Source organism: Fibroporia radiculosa (genome assembly GCF_000313525.1).
Source record: "Fibroporia radiculosa TFFH 294 genomic supercontigs, scaffold1399, whole genome shotgun sequence".
NCBI classification, from domain to species: Eukaryota; Fungi; Basidiomycota; class Agaricomycetes; order Polyporales; family Fibroporiaceae; genus Fibroporia; species Fibroporia radiculosa.
In genome coordinates, this window is record NW_012133292.1 from 26,517 (window position 1) to 44,916 (window position 18,400).

General features: G+C 49.6%; 4 protein-coding genes across 4 annotated transcripts; 2 read left to right on the forward strand and 2 right to left on the reverse strand.

Moving 5' to 3' along the window:
- Positions 1 to 1,934: 1,934 nt before the first annotated feature.
- On the reverse strand, positions 1,935 to 3,506 carry FIBRA_02659 (uncharacterized protein; the record flags this gene model as incomplete). Its single annotated transcript, XM_012324516.1, has 6 exons — positions 1,935 to 2,231; positions 2,283 to 2,378; positions 2,422 to 2,617; positions 2,688 to 2,862; positions 2,915 to 3,012; positions 3,061 to 3,506. 6 exons carry the CDS (start codon positions 3,504 to 3,506, stop codon positions 1,935 to 1,937), a joined length of 1,308 nt encoding a protein of 435 aa, XP_012179906.1.
- A 4,254-nt stretch (positions 3,507 to 7,760) lies between these two features.
- Positions 7,761 to 12,287, forward strand: FIBRA_02660 (uncharacterized protein; the record flags this gene model as incomplete). Its single annotated transcript, XM_012324517.1, has 19 exons — positions 7,761 to 8,210; positions 8,280 to 8,388; positions 8,449 to 8,465; positions 8,924 to 9,550; positions 9,620 to 9,802; positions 9,855 to 9,926; positions 9,976 to 10,109; positions 10,150 to 10,292; positions 10,347 to 10,483; positions 10,541 to 10,632; positions 10,691 to 10,934; positions 11,006 to 11,040; positions 11,093 to 11,168; positions 11,221 to 11,291; positions 11,348 to 11,406; positions 11,460 to 11,606; positions 11,661 to 11,803; positions 11,853 to 12,110; positions 12,168 to 12,287. 19 exons carry the CDS (start codon positions 7,761 to 7,763, stop codon positions 12,285 to 12,287), a joined length of 3,117 nt encoding a protein of 1,038 aa, XP_012179907.1.
- Positions 12,288 to 13,559: 1,272 nt separating this feature from the next.
- Positions 13,560 to 15,551, forward strand: FIBRA_02661 (uncharacterized protein; the record flags this gene model as incomplete). Its single annotated transcript, XM_012324518.1, has 11 exons — positions 13,560 to 13,591; positions 13,644 to 13,966; positions 14,019 to 14,080; positions 14,133 to 14,235; positions 14,292 to 14,512; positions 14,582 to 14,697; positions 14,751 to 14,833; positions 14,904 to 14,933; positions 14,991 to 15,118; positions 15,179 to 15,193; positions 15,252 to 15,551. The coding sequence occupies 11 exons, from the start codon at positions 13,560 to 13,562 to the stop codon at positions 15,549 to 15,551; spliced, it is 1,413 nt and encodes a 470-aa protein (XP_012179908.1).
- Positions 15,552 to 16,502: 951 nt separating this feature from the next.
- On the reverse strand, positions 16,503 to 18,239 carry FIBRA_02662 (uncharacterized protein; the record flags this gene model as incomplete). The annotated part of the gene is made up of 13 exons (XM_012324519.1): positions 16,503 to 16,634; positions 16,687 to 16,710; positions 16,783 to 16,895; positions 16,950 to 16,964; positions 17,020 to 17,266; positions 17,324 to 17,449; positions 17,500 to 17,522; positions 17,573 to 17,636; positions 17,689 to 17,818; positions 17,869 to 17,875; positions 17,929 to 17,988; positions 18,045 to 18,172; positions 18,211 to 18,239. The coding sequence occupies 13 exons, from the start codon at positions 18,237 to 18,239 to the stop codon at positions 16,503 to 16,505; spliced, it is 1,098 nt and encodes a 365-aa protein (XP_012179909.1).
- Between the last annotated feature and the right edge of the window lie 161 nt (positions 18,240 to 18,400).

Genomic DNA, 18,400 nt, shown 5'->3' on the forward strand with positions numbered 1-18,400 from the left:
TGAAGTGCAACGACTGGAGGCTCGGCAACGGAACATTCTGTTTGATTGACAGGCATGGGCTCTAGTATCGGCGATCTAATTCGATGTCGAGTTCGATTGTGCACGATTGGACGGAAACCATGCGCACGAGAGAATTGCGCACCAAGTTTGCACATGGAGAAGTTCGAGTCGCAGCTTATATGCAGCTTGAGGTCCTCGACTTGAACAAGCTCTATAATCCTTGGGAGAGCCGCCGCCAGCGCCGAATTTATGCTCTGATAGACATTGGCCGCCAGCAGGGGTCCAGGTTCAGGTCGAATGTAATGGAACCTGTTGAGTTAGCGGAAACCATAGCGAATTGGTCGCCATCAAATGAGAGGGCTAATGAGGTGGGTTTCCTGAAATTCTGAAGGAAGCCTGCTTCCTCAGAGAGGTTGAAGAGATTGCGACCGCACGTCAGTTCTTGTGCTTCTGATATTCGCACCGTGGCATTATTGAAAAGTACGAGATTATGAATGACGCAAGCAGCTGTAGTCCAGTGGCAATCGTTGAAGTGGAACTGGTGCAGACGTGGCATGGAAACTCTGCGGGATGAGAGCCAGCGGCCTGGATGAACGGATGGTCTCGCGCTTTCGAAAACGACTTCCTCCAGGTTCGGACTCGCATCTATAAAGTCTAAGAATTTCCGTGGATTTGACAGGCTAGCTTCATGAAGGAGGTAGAGATGGGTGAGATTTGGAAAGCGATTGTCCGGCCACGGAGCGTGCTATCCAAGAAACAGTCGTCTCAAGCGAAATGCTTCCCCGTTAAACAGTTTGGGCAACGATTCTGGCTGACCTGGAGAAAGTGCCAATTGCCATGTCCAGATGAAGGACCTCCAGGACTGGGGCACGTGTATAGAGTAAATCAGGAGGGGAAAGCTCGTCAGAATTAAGTATCATATGTAAGCTCTGTATCCGATACATCTCCTCTATGCAACGGGGCAGTATATTCGTTCCTCCACGAAAGAACGCGCGCAATGAGGAGGATTAGACCCTTTCAACTTTTGAGAAACGTGACTGGGAGGTACGTCCTCCGAGATGGTGACAGTCGACCAGAAGGAAGGGCAGGATATCGCAATCTGTTTCCAGAGACTACACACAGTAATGATCTTGAATAGCTTACGAGCTGTGTGCTCCTGTGAAGAGGATCAGCGTATCACTTCAGAGAATATCATACAGAGCATCTCTGGACATAGGCGGTTGATCAGAGACAGGCTGGTGCGGGCAGTTCGGATTTTCTTCAGTGCCTGGTAGAGCCTCATGTCGATATGAATCAATTGGGGGGAAACATGGTCTTGGTGTGCACTGTAGCGGGGGAATACCCGTTCAGATATGTGTAACTCCATTATAACTCAAACTTACCTAATGCAATCGACTGACATGTTGATCAGACCTTGAGTCTCTATTGACAACTTAGAGATCAAATCTTCTAACGTTTTCGCGTCGAGTACGGATGCTGTCATTGTTCGAAGAGTGAGGGGTATGTTGTGATAGTTTATATACCAACCGCTCTTTGACCACACTACGTTGTAACGTGTTGATGATCTGCGCTTTGACCAAGGTTTGCTTTGTCCGTACAAATACCGTGGTCAAAATGCCACCATCATTATCGCGTGCGGACCTCATCGAAAGAAATTTGAATCCACAACGCTCTGTGCGCCACACGATAATGCCCGGAGATAGTGATGTGATTCATCTTCATACAGTGTATCACTGTCCGCTTGTGATATAACTTCGTCATCGAGAATGTGACGGTCTACGTACTCACCTGGCTTTTGTGGACCTCGCATTCTTCATGTTAAAACCTAGCTCGCCTTTCGCTACTAAGAATTCCTGTTTCATCATTACTCGTAATTTGTATAAGAATCAGGTGTGTATAAACATAATCGCCGCGTAGCTGAGCTAGGCGCTCATTCAACGAAGGGCCCATCGAAGGTCAATCTCGCCTCCCGGTACCTTGCAGGTCCATGGACGCTCTCTCGTGGAAGGGTCACCTCCTTGGCGGCCTATGACAACTCCATTTTCTGACGCGACCAGGAATGTATCATCGATGACAATTGTTTCTGGTCCAACTTCGGATATCTCATCAAGAGACAAGACGTCAGGCGGAGACATGGAAAATGACATCTTACGGCTCGCTGGACTTGAAAAACTGGCCGGTAGATATCTGGAAAGTACATCTGGTACAGAGCCTCTGGGGAGATGATAGAGCTACAGCGACAATTTCAGAATGCGCCCAGATGCAGCCGATGGGAAGCGAACCTGTACAAGCATGCCTGGAGTGGGGGCAAATTCACTTTCAATTGCAAACGTCCCTCGAGAAGGATCACCAGACGTTATGTGATACAACTGAAAGACCTAAATACAGTACATTAGAATGATATTCTTTTCAAGCTCCAACACTTGCCTCTGAATCACTGCCGTTGTCACGAATTGTGCCCACAAAGAACAGATCGTCTTTTGTAATGAGCTGGAAGTCCAGAGCGGATCCTGATTGACCGTCGGATCCTGGTTGACCGTTACGTTGCTGAATAGCGGAGAGCAACAATCTGGTCGGATTCATATTATCAAGAGAATGTATCAGGTTTCCTTCTGACCTGCAGAAAAACAACAAAATCATTTAATTTCAAAATCACACTGATTTTAATGACTGTCACCATGGCATACTCTGTAACAAACATTGCTTTTGTTAAGGCCTGTAATCCAGGAAAGTTGGTATGGAAGGTAGGTTGTTTTGGCGAATTCAGACAAACTCCAACGGCACCTGAAGAATGTACAGCGCTGCCATGGAAGAGCGTATATGGCCGACCAGTTACAAACGGCGTTGACGTCGCGACCAGGCCTGAGAAAGTGATGAGATGAGAGAATTCATTGCAAATGTTTTGCGCACTTACCAACGCTTGTAGCTGAAGGGAAAAAGCGAAACGCATCAACCAGACCTTCCGATGAGCCGTCGGTAAAGTACACAACGGTGTCTATCGTATCAGCCCTCCTTTATAGGTGCGCGTCAAGTCCCCGGAGCGATGTAGACGGTACTCACTCGAGCGCCTGCAATTCAACCGGGAGAGATCTGCTATTCATTCTCAAAGACCATAAATCTGTACCGCCTAAAGCACTTCCCAGTTTCTCTGCTTCCGTCGTTCTAGTTGTATCTTTTCTAAACGCGTGCCAACGCCCGACTTGCGTGATCGGTCGGCCTGGTATATTACTCCTAAAGCTGGTCGCTCTTGCGAAGTCAAAAATCGCCAAGGAGCAAGCAAACGCTCCATTAAAACTATCACTGCGTGAAGGGATGGGAGCAGAAAGACAGCCAACTGAACGATCTGATAGCGACTGTAGCTGGGAAACAAGACCAGAAAGCTCGCCTGGATCCGTATCAGCCGTTGCCGACAGCGTGAAAAGAGGAATATGAGCGGATATTAAAGGACGGACTCGTGCTAGGTGTGCAATGATATCTGAAGCTTTCTTGGTGACAACCGTGCTCATATGGAGTGCCATGTCCCCGGTTTGCTGACAACGCTACAAAGGAGAACTCCGGCTGTGCCCAAGAGAAGAGGGTAAAGCAGGATTGAGCAGGTAACTCAGTCACGTTGTCACCGTCACTGAGGATCTCAATACATGTGATCGCGTCGCGCGCGTTGAGAGCGGCGGCAGTCTCCGGAATTGAAACTCCGATGGACGTGTTATAGTCGTCGACATGAACTGCCTGCCACAACAACACTTCGCATCTCGACGACGACATTCGCCACTCCGTTGCACTCCATGGGTCTCCTCCGACCACAAGATCATCCTTCCGAGGCCGAATTACGCGTCCTTTCGATGGCCATCATCGCTCCAGGTCCCCGTCCATGCAACCAAACGCACCCTCCCCCATTGGCCAAACTGCTGCTTCCAGCCAACATGATCCACCTCCTAACCTGGAGCGAAATCTAACCCTAAGTGTTTGCGGGGCTGTCCTTTGCTTTTCTTCGCTCTAGAAGTGCATGTTTGTGTTGGGTGCGGCATTCGGAGCAATTGTGCCTATATGACTGGTCGCACGACCCGGTCGAGATAGGTGCACTTCATTAATCGTCTGATTTCAACGTGATACCTTGATTGCACATACTCCCTGTTTCTCGGGGAAATTTCTTGCGACGACCTCCGTACCGTGCATCCCTCATCGCATCTCCAGAAAGTGTACTATGCTCGGATCCCAATTCATTGTCTTTCCGACAGGCAACACGCACAGATCTCCGCTAGCACTACCTCGGGACCCCTTTCCCTCTACATGGACACGCTCAGCTGTACACACGGGAAGTTGCACGTTGTGTATACTTCCACGTATTGGGTTCGGGAAGGTGGCGCCGGAAAGCGCGAGATCTCGCCTGTGAAATTCATGGATTCCGGACTAGGCACCAGAGTAGCGTCGCGGTCCTAGGGTGCCCTAAGGGAAGAGCGAGCAAGCCACGTATACTTTGATGACGGGGTCTTGGTATTGCAATCCAGGAGATGGGATACGCATAGACCCCCACAGGTCTTTCCCGCCCAACATTGCTCGTCACGTTCGTTTTCGATGATTTGTGTTCTTATGATGCGGCTGGCGTCCGAGTAGTCACCTTTCCATCATCCGCTTCTTTTACGAGCTCGACGCACAGGGCTTTGGACAGTCCGAGTCTTCTGACTCACCTCGGAGCCAGGTTGCAGGGTCTGGCTGATCCCGGCAAGATTTGCGCAGATTTCTGCTTGCCGTAGGCTGCTCTTATTTCCGCTGCTTCATCCAAGAGCAGCAGGATGAGTGTTGGAGCCTAGAAGCGTTGGCTAGCGCAGCGAAACTGCATGGCTTCGCAGCGACCTGGTCTTTGGGATTTGGAGTAATGTGTGCGGTAGCTTGGACATCAAGGGGTTGAACAGGAAGGCGCGTACGAACGTCTCAGTGTCGGTGACTTGTGGAGGTGATCTAGGGTACAGGTGCGCTCGGACAGCGACTGAAGAGAGACGTTTGATTTGTTGGGCCTAGTAGCTTGCATGGTAGATTGGACGGGTGTACGGTGGTGGTTTGTCCGCCATCCGTATAGTTCTTTCGTGCTTGTCCGGCCTCCCCCAACCTCTACTCTTCTATTACAAGAAGGTGGCTACGAAGCCCGTTGCGCAGCTGCACCTCAGCCCCCATTCTGCTCGAGCTGTTTCGTTCTGATCTCTGATTTGTTGTGGTGTGCTAGACTGGTATCAGTGCCCGACCAGGACACTTGCTCAAGCTCTAGACATCTCCGGCGCTCTCACTTCTCAGGCTACCTTGCGGAGACCGGTCTCCTCGAGCTTTCAATGCCTAGTTTGTTCCTGCTCATCTTATGCATCGGTTGGCTCAGAGGGCTCCATTTCGTGATCGCTGAGCTTGGCTTCAATGACCTGGCAACTGGTACTGCTCGTATTGTCGCTTCCCCCGAAACAGGTCTCTGCAAAGGACGGCTTGACGGCTTTTAGGCTCCTCCCACCCTCACTCAAGTTGCGACTCCTATGGGAAAAGAGGTCACCTTCTGGTGGCCTTGTCGCAACAGAGATTCGTTCTCGTCTGCGGTGTTGGTGCATCACTTTGTGGTGGATTCGGTAGTGCAGTCGGCTTTCAGGCAGGGTTCCCTGGCAGCAGGTGTCTGGTGCGGGCGCGAGGTTTCTTGCGGGTGAAGAGTAGGTTTGCTGGTGAGAGCCTTGCATACGCGTTCGCCAATGTGCGAGCGCTGTCCGGTGCATACATACAGAATGACAGAGCGGACTTGCAGGTGAGCTCGGAGGCTGCGAGCGAGACCTGGGCGTGGGCTTCCATGAGAGAGAGTCGTTGATGCTCGTGGGCCATTGCATGTCTTGGAGATGCTAGCCTCCGCCGCGGAACACATTTCTGGTGCCCCTCGGGGCGAGGCAGAATCGTGTCGGCCGAGTATGGATGGATGGAAACCTTGAAGCTTCCGGGCGCTAGGGGAAGTACGTGGAGCAGGGGCTGGGGAAACGTGCGTGACTGTAAGTCTCTCTGAGACTGGCAGCGTATGCGGGGGAAGAAGCGTGGTCCTGCATTCTTCGAGAGTGTGCTTGCCAAGCGCCGTGCGATGAGGGCTGTCCTTTGTGGCACTCTCCGAAAAGAGCTTCTATTGTAATTTTTTCCAATCTTGAGGCGTCTTCGCGACGCTCTTCACAGCTCTGATTCTCAAGCTCAAAAACGGTACTTCGAGTACGGCAGGTGCGCATTTGATGTTTCTTGGCCGATAACTGATTCATAACGCTGGGTTTCCGCTAAGTAGTGTCCGACTCACAGTGATAGTATACTCAGTGATAGTATATGCTCGTGCGTTGAAATTCCTTTGTTACACGATCACGAGTCAGAGGCCTGATCTATCGATGACGCGCCTTTTATCTAGTGGTGCATATATATTCAATAGTGCGCACATATCATCAGTCTTCGTCCTCAGAAGAGCCCGCGTTCAGAAGATATCTTTCGCTTATTGTCAATGTTGGACTCCGAAACGCGCATACAGAATCTAAACAATCATTTCCAATTTATGCATCCTATGCAAGTGATAAATTTGGAATCTCAAGATGTCAGGAAATATACACACGGACTAGTGTGAAAAATCTCAGGCAGGAGAACTGAAGGGGATATTCCACCTTTACACCCGCCCCGGATGATAGCACCGACTTAGTGCGGAGTATACCTAAGTACACCCGTGCGTCATGGTGCCCTGAACGGATGGAAATCACGGGGATGCGTCGCTTCAAGCCCTGGGGACATCCGATTGAATTGAATGTTTCCCACGTGGGCTATAGGAAGGGGATTGTCTGGAAAGCGACTCGACTTGTAAAGTCTGATATAGATACCTAGGACACCCAGATGTCCCTGCAGAATGGGGCACGGTGCACGGTGATACTGGCCGCTGTCTTTACCTATGATTGACTGTCTGGAAGACAATAGAGTCAGAATCATCGACCCTGAGTCCTTGAGGATCGCTGAATCCTCCGAGAAGCTCATCGCGCAACTTCGCAAGCTTGAACAGGTACAAGAAGGAACTGGAACCGTCCTTACTGTAGCCGCAATCGTAATCGATGGACAAGGCGAGTGGACATATCAGTCGATGAAGATCATCATGTCAGCTTGGGTTTCGACTGTTTGATTCAGGCCCCTACTTATGTCCTGCAGATACCGGATTAATGACGCTGAAAACGTAATATGAGTGGACAATGTTGTCAAGATGGCGTACTTCTGTGACCAGACACATTTCCAGCGATGATATGACGCCTACGGTAGGTTGCAAAGATATCCTAGAAGACATTGACAGGACGGCGAAGAACGCGAATGTAAATCGTGGCCCGTCACTTACGCCGTGGAGATACCACCATGGGAGGGGATTGGACGGAGGATTCGGCAGTGCATGCGCTCCATAAATCCTCTTGATGAGATTCTATACAAGTAAATTGTGTGGTGACCCCGGGGTAAACAGCACTTGAACTTAGCATCTGTTGTCTCATCTGCAGTAACCCCGGAGATACGATCATGGTGATAAGAAACTGGACACGTCTGATACGTCCGGCAGACGTTGAAGCCGCACTACGAGGATGTCTGGAGTACGTAACGCTGGGAGTTGCTAGCACCATTGCAGAGCCTTCGGGCTCGATGTAGCTGGCTTAAAACGTTATTTGAAAGCCTCGAAGGCTTCCAAGATGATGTGTGGTTGTATAACGCGCACGAAGCTACAGGACGCTGAGCAGGGGTGAGACAAGATGAGGAGAGAATGGCGCGGCTACGCGCGGTCGCGTGCCCAAGCGTATGCGCGTCTGCGGGGGCTAGCGGAGTGTAGAACCGAGCAGGACGACGAGGAGCTATTCCCCGTCCGCGAATATTTCCATTCTACACCCAATCTGTCACCTCGCATTTCCGACCTGCCATTGCCGCCGCCCCTTCGCACCACCTTTCCGATAAATGCTCATACCTCCGGCCAGCCCGACCATACCACATCGTACGTCCTCATGTGTCCCCTTGCGTCCGACCCCCCACCGCTTGAGCTTACGCATGGTCGCCATGAGGCAGCATCGCTCAGCAGGCCCGTAGATGTCGTTGAGCGACCCCCAACGCTGTTCCACACTCTTCGACAAGATGAACAACATTCCGTCCTTAGCCTTGCCGCCGACGCGAGTCATATTTATAACGGAAGTCAGAGTGGCGATATTTGTGTCAGTCATGGCTTTAGCGAGGCATCACATTGGTTTATTGAACACTCAAGCATTGTCATGCGGTTATAGGTTTGGGACAAGCGCACCCTCAAGCTGAAGACTACGCTCAAGGGGCACACTGGCAGCATCCTTGCCCTCGAGTACGCCGCAGACAAGGAATGGCTCTTCAGCGCATCCGGTACGTCCTGCTTTCCCATCCTTCCCGCCCTTATTCTAACTACGGTCTCTTCTGCACTAGGAGATAGTACCGTTCGCGTAAGTTTCTTCTCTGCATATGCAAGAACTTGCATTCTGTTTCCATTTAGTTCGTGAGCGCCGAGGATGCGTCTGAGCACTCCGGGCAATCTGTATTCAACACTCTTGGCGCGTTTTCTATCTCTTGATCCATCTTAGGCGCGGCAGCCGATCAAGTTGCGCAATATTGTCTCTGGTATGCATAGACGACGTGACAAGATATATGTTGGAACTTCCGGCTTTGATAGCCTGCGGTACCGTCGGGACGCTCTCAGTGCTGTTGATGCCGGGAATCCGGAGCGCCAGAGATACCGTCTTATAATCCCGATTAGTCGGACAAACCGATCTTGAAGACCAGAACGTCTTGGTCTGTCATGAACCGGCACAACGATCAGTGTGCTTATTTCATGCACCGCTCTTCTGCATCGTACTTGCCACTTATATTCCAAGTTTACTACTCATACTGTCGCTGTCTTTAGGTATGGAGCACACGAACTCTGTTACCACTCTATGTTATCAACCCCCATGGAGAGACTGACGCCGGAGACCTCTTCTCCTTGGCTTGGTGTCCGATTAATCAGACGCTATACATAGGATGCCAGGACACATCTCTTCAATGGTTCACATTCCATGCATCCGTTCTTCCGCTTCCCATATCTGCATCTTCTTCCCATGATTCTGACTCGCCGCCTGCAAATGGCTGGTCCACTCCGACTTCACGCCGCGTACACAAGTTTTTCGACAGTTATCCACAGTATACTCGACGTCCCGCTGATCTGAATGCTAGAAATCCTACATGTTCCTCATCGTCGCAGGGCTCACTTCCTCCAACTCCCCCACTCACATCTTCTTCTTTGCCTAGCACATCTGGTTCGCCATCTAGTATCCCCAAACAACTTCGGAATGACCCGATTTATCGTCCTCTTGCTGTGCTGCAAGTGCCACCGCCGAATGTCATCTACTCCGCGCATTATGGTTATGTATATTGCATGTCACTTGTACCCAGTCTGCGGGAAGGATCTGATCATGTCCCATTCGGCTCCGAAGCCGACGGAGGGCGACGGAATCTGCAGCTAGTGACAGGTAGTGGAGACGAGACTGTTAAGGTGCGTCTTTGCATCATTCTCGTGATTGTCATGCGTGCCGCTGATCTGTGCTCGTTCTGCATTGAGTAGCTGTGGGCATTGTCTGTGGGAAACCCTGTGCCAAGCTTACAGCACACGTTTGAATGCGCAAGCGGTGCTGTTCTCGCGCTGGTAGCGCGGAGTGAGACTGTCTTCGCGGGCTGCCAAGATGGTCATGTCAAGGTCTGGGATCTGGAGACGCGAACGCTCATACGAAGTCTGATAATAGTTGAAGTGCGCATTATTCCTTCCCATAATTCGCGTTTGCTGACCAGTGTTCCTGTAGAATGTAGACATTCTATCTATGTCAATGCTGCATTCGGATCTATACGTGAGTTCGGCGAATGGAGAGCTCCAAGTTGGTGCCTTTTCTTTGAGATGAGAAGGTGCAAACTGATGAGCGACAGCGATGGTCGGCAGCGTTCGACCTCACCGCGTCTTGGAAAGCACATGAGGGAATCGTGCTCTCGTCGACAGTGACATATTCTTCATGGGCCTCTCCATCCGCAGCAACCACCGACAACGACCCCCAGAATGCAAAGTTCGCTTTGATAACTGGAGCAAATGACGACCAGATCAAGGCAAGCTCTATGGCTGGCTGGCGAGATTTGTGCTGACGGCTGTGGCCGGAAGCTGTGGGAGATCCAGCCACCGGAACCACCGAAGCATGGTCGACTGTCTGTCCTGACAGATGCGGGACTGGATTTGAGCGACTGTGATGTCGGTGAGTTCGTCAAAGACTTGTGAAAGTTTGATTTCGTACAACCTGCATCGTCAGAGACCATGGTATATGCGCTGTCGAAGTTTGTATCTATTCCTAGTGTGAGCAATTCTTGCGTGCACCGCGAAGATTGTCGCCAGGCCGCCATTTGGCTGCGAAAGTGCTTCACTCAGCTTGGAGCAGAAGCATCATTGGTGGGCAGCGTCATTTTCCGGAGCTGTAGACCATTTCTCTAATGTGTCACCGGACAGCTAGCAACGGGTGAAGGTACAAATCCATTGGTTCTTGGGACTTTCCACGGCACTCAGACCATGCATAAGAGGCCGCGTATATTGTTTTACGGGTAAGGTTGATCTGAATGGTCCTATAAGGTCTGCTTTTAAAGAAGTCCACAAATCCAGACATTATGACGTGATCGCTGCCTCTGCGAGGGGATGGTCCTCCGATCCGTTCACACTCACCGGTCGTAATGGCTATCTGTACGGCCGCGGTGCGACGGACAACAAAGGTCCTATAATGGCTGTTGCGTGTGCTGCAGCAGATTTACTCAGTCGACGTGCGTTGGAGTTAGATTTGGTGATGTTGATTGAAGGTGAGGAGGAGGCGGGTAGTGGCGGGTTCGTGGAAGCAGTAAGGAGGAACAAGGTCGGTTTTGTTTATATATATATATATATCGAGGTCAATGCCTAGCTCATCTGCACGCGTTGCATGACCAGGATGCGATTGGCCCGATAGACGCCATCCTCGTGAGGTTAGTGCTTCTCTCTCTCACGTGTGGGATTATGCGATATATTCTGCTATAGCAATTCAACATGGATTGCGGAAGACACGCCGTGTATTACATATGGATTACGTGGCGTCGTGCACTGTAATGTGGAGGTATGTTATTGTCTGATTTTTGCGCCACGTTGCCTCAAGTAGTTCGGAATAGATCTCGAGCGAAGGGCCAGATCGCCATTCCGGTGTAGATGGAGGTGCGGCAGCGGAGCCTATGCTGGATATGTAAGCTCATTCTTCGGGCCTGCGTTCATTGGATTTTGAGCGGACGCCGTGTGGAGGCTGAAAATTCTAGGCACACTCATTGATGGGGACAAGCGCGTTACAATCCCTAACTTTTGTATGATGTTTCTCCCACGATACGTCCGCGCATGCTGATGCCACGATTTTTAGATGACAGCGTCCGTCCCCTTGCCTCGGATGAGGAACAGTCGTATACAGTAATTTCCAAACTTACGGGAACACCGGCATCATCTCTCGCATCGCGTTGGCGCGAGCCATCGTTGACTATCCACAGCGTAGAGGTCTCTGGCCCTCGAAGTGGGTACATTATCAGTATTTCAAATGTCAACTGATTGTGAAATGTGACCTTAGACTCGACTGTTATTCCCGCAACGGTGAAAGCGCACGTATCTATACGTATCGTTCCAGATCAGGGTTTGGACGCCATAGCCACCGCACTGAGGGAATATCTAGAGGCCTCTTTCGCCCAATCGCAATCATTAAATACACTCCATGTGCGTCGACTTTGTTTTTACCAAATTTATACTAAATGTTGTGCTTTAGGTAAACATCGACCGTACGGCCGATTGGTGGCTCGGAAATTTGGACGATGCGTGGTTCCGTGCCCTTGAAGATGCTGTGCGAGATGAATGGGGCGTTGAACCTCTACGTATTCGGGAAGGGGGGGCAAGTCTATCCTTTCTGACATTCACTCCAAACATTCTGGTATTTACACTTTGTCTACAGTCGATCCCTTCTATCCCCTACCTTGAGAAGGAATTCTCTTGTCATGCTCTCCATCTTCCTCTCGGTCAGAGTTCGGTAGGATTCGGTTCCTAATGCTGAGATTCCAAAATGATACTGAAGCACGAACTATAGGACCAAGCACATTTGCCTGACGAGCGTATTTCACTGTCGAATTTGCAACGTGGCAAAATCGTTGTAAAGCGATTCTTACTTAACGCTGCTCAGCTGGCAGAGCCTTCGGCATGTGACTAGAGAAAGTGGGCGCGCTGATGTTCTACGCTAATCGTATTGCTGTCCTTTGCTGTTCAATTCTATATCGTATACATTGGAAATACCCCTCTTTTCCAAGTAATGACTACCACAGATTCTTGTCGTCGGCCGGCCGTCCGCTCGTCCGCGTGCCTACATCACATTGATAACTCTAGGTACGTGTCATTGAGCTATTAGCTACCGCTTTGTTCGATTGACACCGCTAAGTATGCGGTAGTAAGATTCGTCAGAGCTCTTTGTGGCTGTCTGCGACCGATCACGCAGCTTAGTGTAGGTTCAGCGCTGGGCTGTTGACACTAGTCCTTTTTGAGAATTTCTCTGATCTGGTCCAGTGAGTCTATCTTTACCGTTTCAGTCTCATTGCCTGGGGTTGGAGTGCCGCGTTCGTAGATCGTAACTACAAACATCTTAAGTGAGAAGCAAGGGAGGAGGAAAATGCTTTGGGAGGTCCGAGATTGAGATGCAACCCCGGTGGGTATGTATGTGTCCCGTATTTAGCGTGAACACGGTGTTGGCGCCGAAAACTGTTTCATCCGTATCAAGAACACGATCGCCCAGGAGTATTGATAACAGCTTGTTTACGTACATAGAAGTGTCCATCAAGTTGATTGACTGTTCTGCCGACTGAGGGATATCCAAAGGGATCCGGATTCTACTTATGTAGTACTTTGACAGCGCTCTCATATTCAGCTCACCCAGCTCTCCTCCATCCCAGCTATGCGCTTGTTCTCTCTCGAATTGAAGAGCTACCGTTCCCCACGCTTCAACTGCGTCGTACTTCATGTGCTACTGTTCTTATTCCACATTAGTTTGCTCGTCGTTTGGAGCCGACATATGGAACATATGGTCGTGACCTCATTGACGGATAGCAACAGAGTCTCTGATTATTTCACACTAGGCGTACAAATATCCATGTTGGTGAGTTTGGAGTCTCCCAGAATGAAGATACTGACAAAAATGCGTCAGCTTTACACCGCATTACTATTGCTCCTGACTCAAAGGCTAGCCTTCAGGCGGATCCTCTGCACGTATCAGCCGCTCACCGCATCTCATGATGAATGGAGCGCGTGGAATGGACTGGGATCGGCGTCCCTTACCCTCTGGAGACAGCTTCGATCAGTCTCCGCGGGACTAGGAACGCTGGGAGTCATTATATATCTCTCCTGCTTCACTATTCTGCATACAACTACACCGTCTTTGTTCTCGATGCAGCCTTTTAATGACAGCACTCTCATAGTGAGCACAGCTGGGAGCATGCCCACGTTTTTGGGAAACGTATCTGACCAGTATGTTCGAAGACGCCGCCTACTTCGAACCTAGCTGACTTCAGTATATTAGACAAACCTTGAACAACATTGAAACATATGCCTGGCCATTGGTTTACGAGCTTGCGCCATATATCGCCGGTACGCGTGGCCAGTCGACACCGGGGCTATTCAACAACACGCTTTACGATGTTTTGGCGAAGAATAACGGAGTCGGAGAGGTTCAAACAAATGCAACGTCCGCTAACGTGACATGTGGGTTTCTACCCAATACAACTATTCAGGCCACCAAGAATAACATAGTGAACACAACAATGTTCGGCACCGTGGCTAATTCATGGAATGTGGAAGCTGTATATAACTCGTACAGCGTATCATTCGAATTCTCGCAGATGTGTAAGGAGCATGTACCGCATACTTCAATTTTGGGATGACCTAGCACCTCTAGTGAATAATACCATCATAAAACTGTCGTCGGGCTGGAATTTGGGAGGAAGCGGCGTCTCAACGGTTTGTATTTTGCGAGGTTCCCCATCCTCACAGCTCACTATTTTTGACATAGAATTGTCCACAAGGGCGCGATATCCTATTTGTTGTATCAGCCAACGTCTCAGATAGTAATGGAGCTTTCAAAAGCTCAGTCAATTTTCCTAAGGACTATCCATGTGAGTAGGAATCAGTTTGGGACAAACGTCATTTTATCATCATCGCGCGCGTCTAGTGATTTCCAATACAACGCTACTTTATGAGATCAGCCTCATCGGATGTACTCTGTCATGGTCACAGCAGACAGCGCTCGTTGATGTGCAGACCAATGAGCTAGTCGGCTTGGAGCCGAGTAGTACTAAACTATCTTCAATATGGAATACATGGGAACCAACGAAACCATACGGAGACTGTACAGCACTGGGGTTTAGCCTTGCGGATCAGCATGTCGACCTGGTAAAACGTGCATTTGTCCGCAGATGGTAGTTCAGTCTCGACTGATACATGTTTTTTTTGTTGTTCAAGTGGGCAGCCATGTTCAATAATGCACCGGAGTGGCTAGGTCTCGGCACATTCTATGGGCAAGAATCATTTTTGGACGGTAGTGGCTACACCAACAATGCACCTGACATTGTTGAGCAGTATGGTATTTTGCGCGATCTCTGATATAGTAGCCCTAATGGGGGAATAACAGGAATCTCATGGAATCAGTTGGCCTGTTTCCTGGTACTTCCATACAGACTACGGTTACTCTTGATCGATTCGAGAATGCATTGGGTATGTGCACAATGGTCACCTATCTGAAGCTGGCTCCAGTTTGACTATGAAAATGCCACACATCGTATAGCAAACCTCACAGCATCATTATACTGGGCAGGTACGTCAAGTCGGTGTTCAGGCTTCGACGCTGTGTCTGAATATGATCATTCTACAGAATCCAGGATTTTACCAAGCATGCGAAGCTACCAAATGGGCATGCAGCAACTAAATTTAGCTAACAATGGTCTCTTCAGTGTGGTAAATGGGAGTGTAGTTGTTACTCAACTGGCAGCACGTCTGAATGTGAGTCAGTGCCTTTCAAGTCGATAGCGCTTGCCTTGACGGTCATCGCTTGATGAACAGCTGAATATCCTACCAGTACGTTTATCATTCCAACTGGTATTCGCATTTCACTACATACTGAATAATACACAAGATCTCCATGGGACTTGCAGCGTCTTTTGTGCTGTTGGTCCTATCAGTTCTATTGACCCGTGGCAAGCGCGACGACGACATTGCTGTGCAATCATTTGGTATCCTTGACCTTGCTTGGCTCATCTCAAAGCAGTATGAGCTGCGAGAGATCGTTGGACGGGTGGAGAATCCAACAATAGACAACCTACGAGCTGCAGGCATGACACCAGTTAATATTGTCAGGAGGAAGACCTACAAAGAAAATATATACATGGGATTAGACTTGGATCAAAACAATTCATCTACTACGATTGTTGGCTAAGTTATGGTACTTTGGAGATACAAACAGTGTTCTAGTGATCTGCAGTGGAATAGAGATGTGAACATCTGCAAGAAGAAACGCGGGAGCAGAGGAAGTATTGATATCCCCAGTTAGATTGAGGGCTTGTCTATGTGTGTGCAAGGGACTGATGTAGGAGTGAAAACGTAAACACAACATAGTGAAGTTGGGAGAGCCGGTACTTAAGCTGGACGGCCCGGTTGAGCTCCTCGCGACCCTGGGTTTAGCATCAGCTAGAATCAAGAGAATGTTGCAACGTCATGATTCCCGGAGAGTTCCTCTAGTATATGAGGCTGTATGCCGAGTTACCTGTGGAGGTACTGTCGGGGTCCAGGTAGCATGGCCATTGTTGGTCGGAGACCACGGACGGCTTTTGCCTTTAGTGGACGAGACCCGACATCAGAGCAGCAAAGTTACCGATCTGGCGAATGAAAAAGGCTATCGTAACTAAACGAGACGTATTGAAAATCTTCTCGTCGAATCCGTGCGAGGGCTGCTTCCGAACTAAAGTCGGACGGAGTAGCGACGCACATTACCCAGTCGACCCCTAATGGAGCCGTGTCCACTGGCCAGCAGTTCCGGTAGCGCAGATTCGAGTGTGGAGATTGTATTGATAGGAGGCAGAATTGGACATCCGAAAGCAGTCCGAGAGGAGCCGGGCCATGGACGAGTCTGAGCGACGACGAATTGGCCCGAGTCGGGGAGCGGTTGTTTGTCATTTGTGTGGCAACAGCCTTAATCACTTGCCTAAACAGGACCCGAGACAGCGTTCCGAGCGCTTCCGAGTGTCCGATGTGCTCGCGATCACCGTTTTCGCTACTCATGCATTTCGCGACCATTGATCAAGTCGTACCAAACGTAGTGACGAAATAATAATGACGAAAACAAGTTGCAAGGAATAACACAACGAGGCTGTACGCGTAAGCATCGGACTCATACAGAGGATTGAGCACCGTGACCAGCGGCCATAGCCAACAGACTAGCTTTATCTCCACTTTCCTCTACCAGAGCACGGAGCATGCCATTTTTATTTTCAAGCAATTCAGTCGGCTTACCGAACTCAACCTGAATATGTTCAGTTATCAGTCGTACAATGACATCAAAATCTTGAACTTACGATCCGGCCAGCATCCAGAACCATCTGGAGTTCAAAATAGAATGAATGGATCTATTTTAGCAAGGTGCGGACATAAACCAGCGCGCTTTCACTTACGATCTTATCCGCATCCATAACAGTTTGCAAGCGATGCGCTACGGTCAGGACAGTCACGCCACGAACCATCTCTCTGCGAAGAGAGGCTTGAATGACGGCGTCCGTAGCATAATCTAACAAGGGAGTGGTTAACAATCAGCGCAATACACCAGTCTCACGCATCCTACCGATAGCCGATGTAGCTGTTCACATGATTTTATATCAGTCAGATTCCTCCCGTTTGTTGACAGCACGCACCTTCGTCCAATATCAACAGTTTACTCTGCCTGAGGATTGCTCTCGCAAGCGCAAGGATTTGTCTTTGACCAACAGACAGATTGCTGCCTCCGCTCGCGATCTGGCTGTCCAAAGTGATGCGGCTTTCGTCCGAGTCATTCTGTAGAGAGAAGAGACCAGCGGAACGGAGAGCGTCGTTCAGGACTGCATCGTCGTATTGCCCGAACGGATCCAAATTCTGGCGCAACGTCCCACTCAGGAGTTCTGGCTTCATGTTCCATTCTCTGTGAGCCAGATGCTGTCAAAAGTGCTACAAGCGACTTACAACCTGAGGAATGATTGTTACACTTGACCTTAGCGCATCTAAATTGATCTGATCCGTAGGGAGACCATCGTAATATACCCTGCCTTCGGTGAGGATGCACCGTAGCAAAGCTAAAGTCAAAGAGCTCTGTCGTCTTGCATGAGAAAGAGGACCATCAGGGGGAAATAAGGACATACTTTTCCGCTTCCGGTTCGTCCCACTTGATTTCATGAGCCTATAGCGCATTCTCGTATTTAAAAAAAAGCTTACCAATTCCAACGCGCTCGCCAGATTTCACCTCGAAAGACACATTCTCCAACACACGCGGCCCATCCTGTCGGCAGTTAGATAACTACCTATGATTATAGACATTACCGAAGGCGTACTGAGGAGTATCGTGCAGACAGCTTTTCGACCTTCAAGTCACCACTTGCGGGCCAGTAAGCAGGCGGAACTCCGTTCTCAGTGGGTTTTTCCTCCTGCTCGATCTCCATATACTGTTGTATACGCTCCAAACTAGATACGAGTGTCAGCTCAATGAGAAGGTGATGTGCATCCATGCATACCTATTGCCTGTGAAAAGAGATCAAAATTTACAAAAAGAACGGTGATGACTCAATGCCCACCGGAAACCTCAAATTCGTTGAACATGCGCACGGCGTACAAGATATAGCTACTGAAACCGACTACAACAAGCTCAAGAAAACCAAATCACAATCTGGCGGACCTAACGTTCACATACCTGCCATACTCAACGAGAACCCGGTATCAGACGCTGTTGCACTTCCGCTATATACGAGATATGCGCCAAGACTGGCGGAGAACAGAGCAGCAAGGGAATCTGTGCGAATGAATACCCATCTGTTCTCGCTGAGTACATGTCATATCAAAAGGTCATGCTAGCCCACCTATTCAGATTGTAAAACGCTCTGGACATTCTAGTGTAGCGATCAACCCGTAGCGATGACTCTTTCCTGAAGGCGTCTTGAGCTCCGTATGCTCGAATGGAGACTTGTCCGGGAATCAGTATCTACAACAAATGAAGGAAAAGTGAACACGCACCCAAACCCGCGAAGGCCGCACCGAAGTGACCCAAAA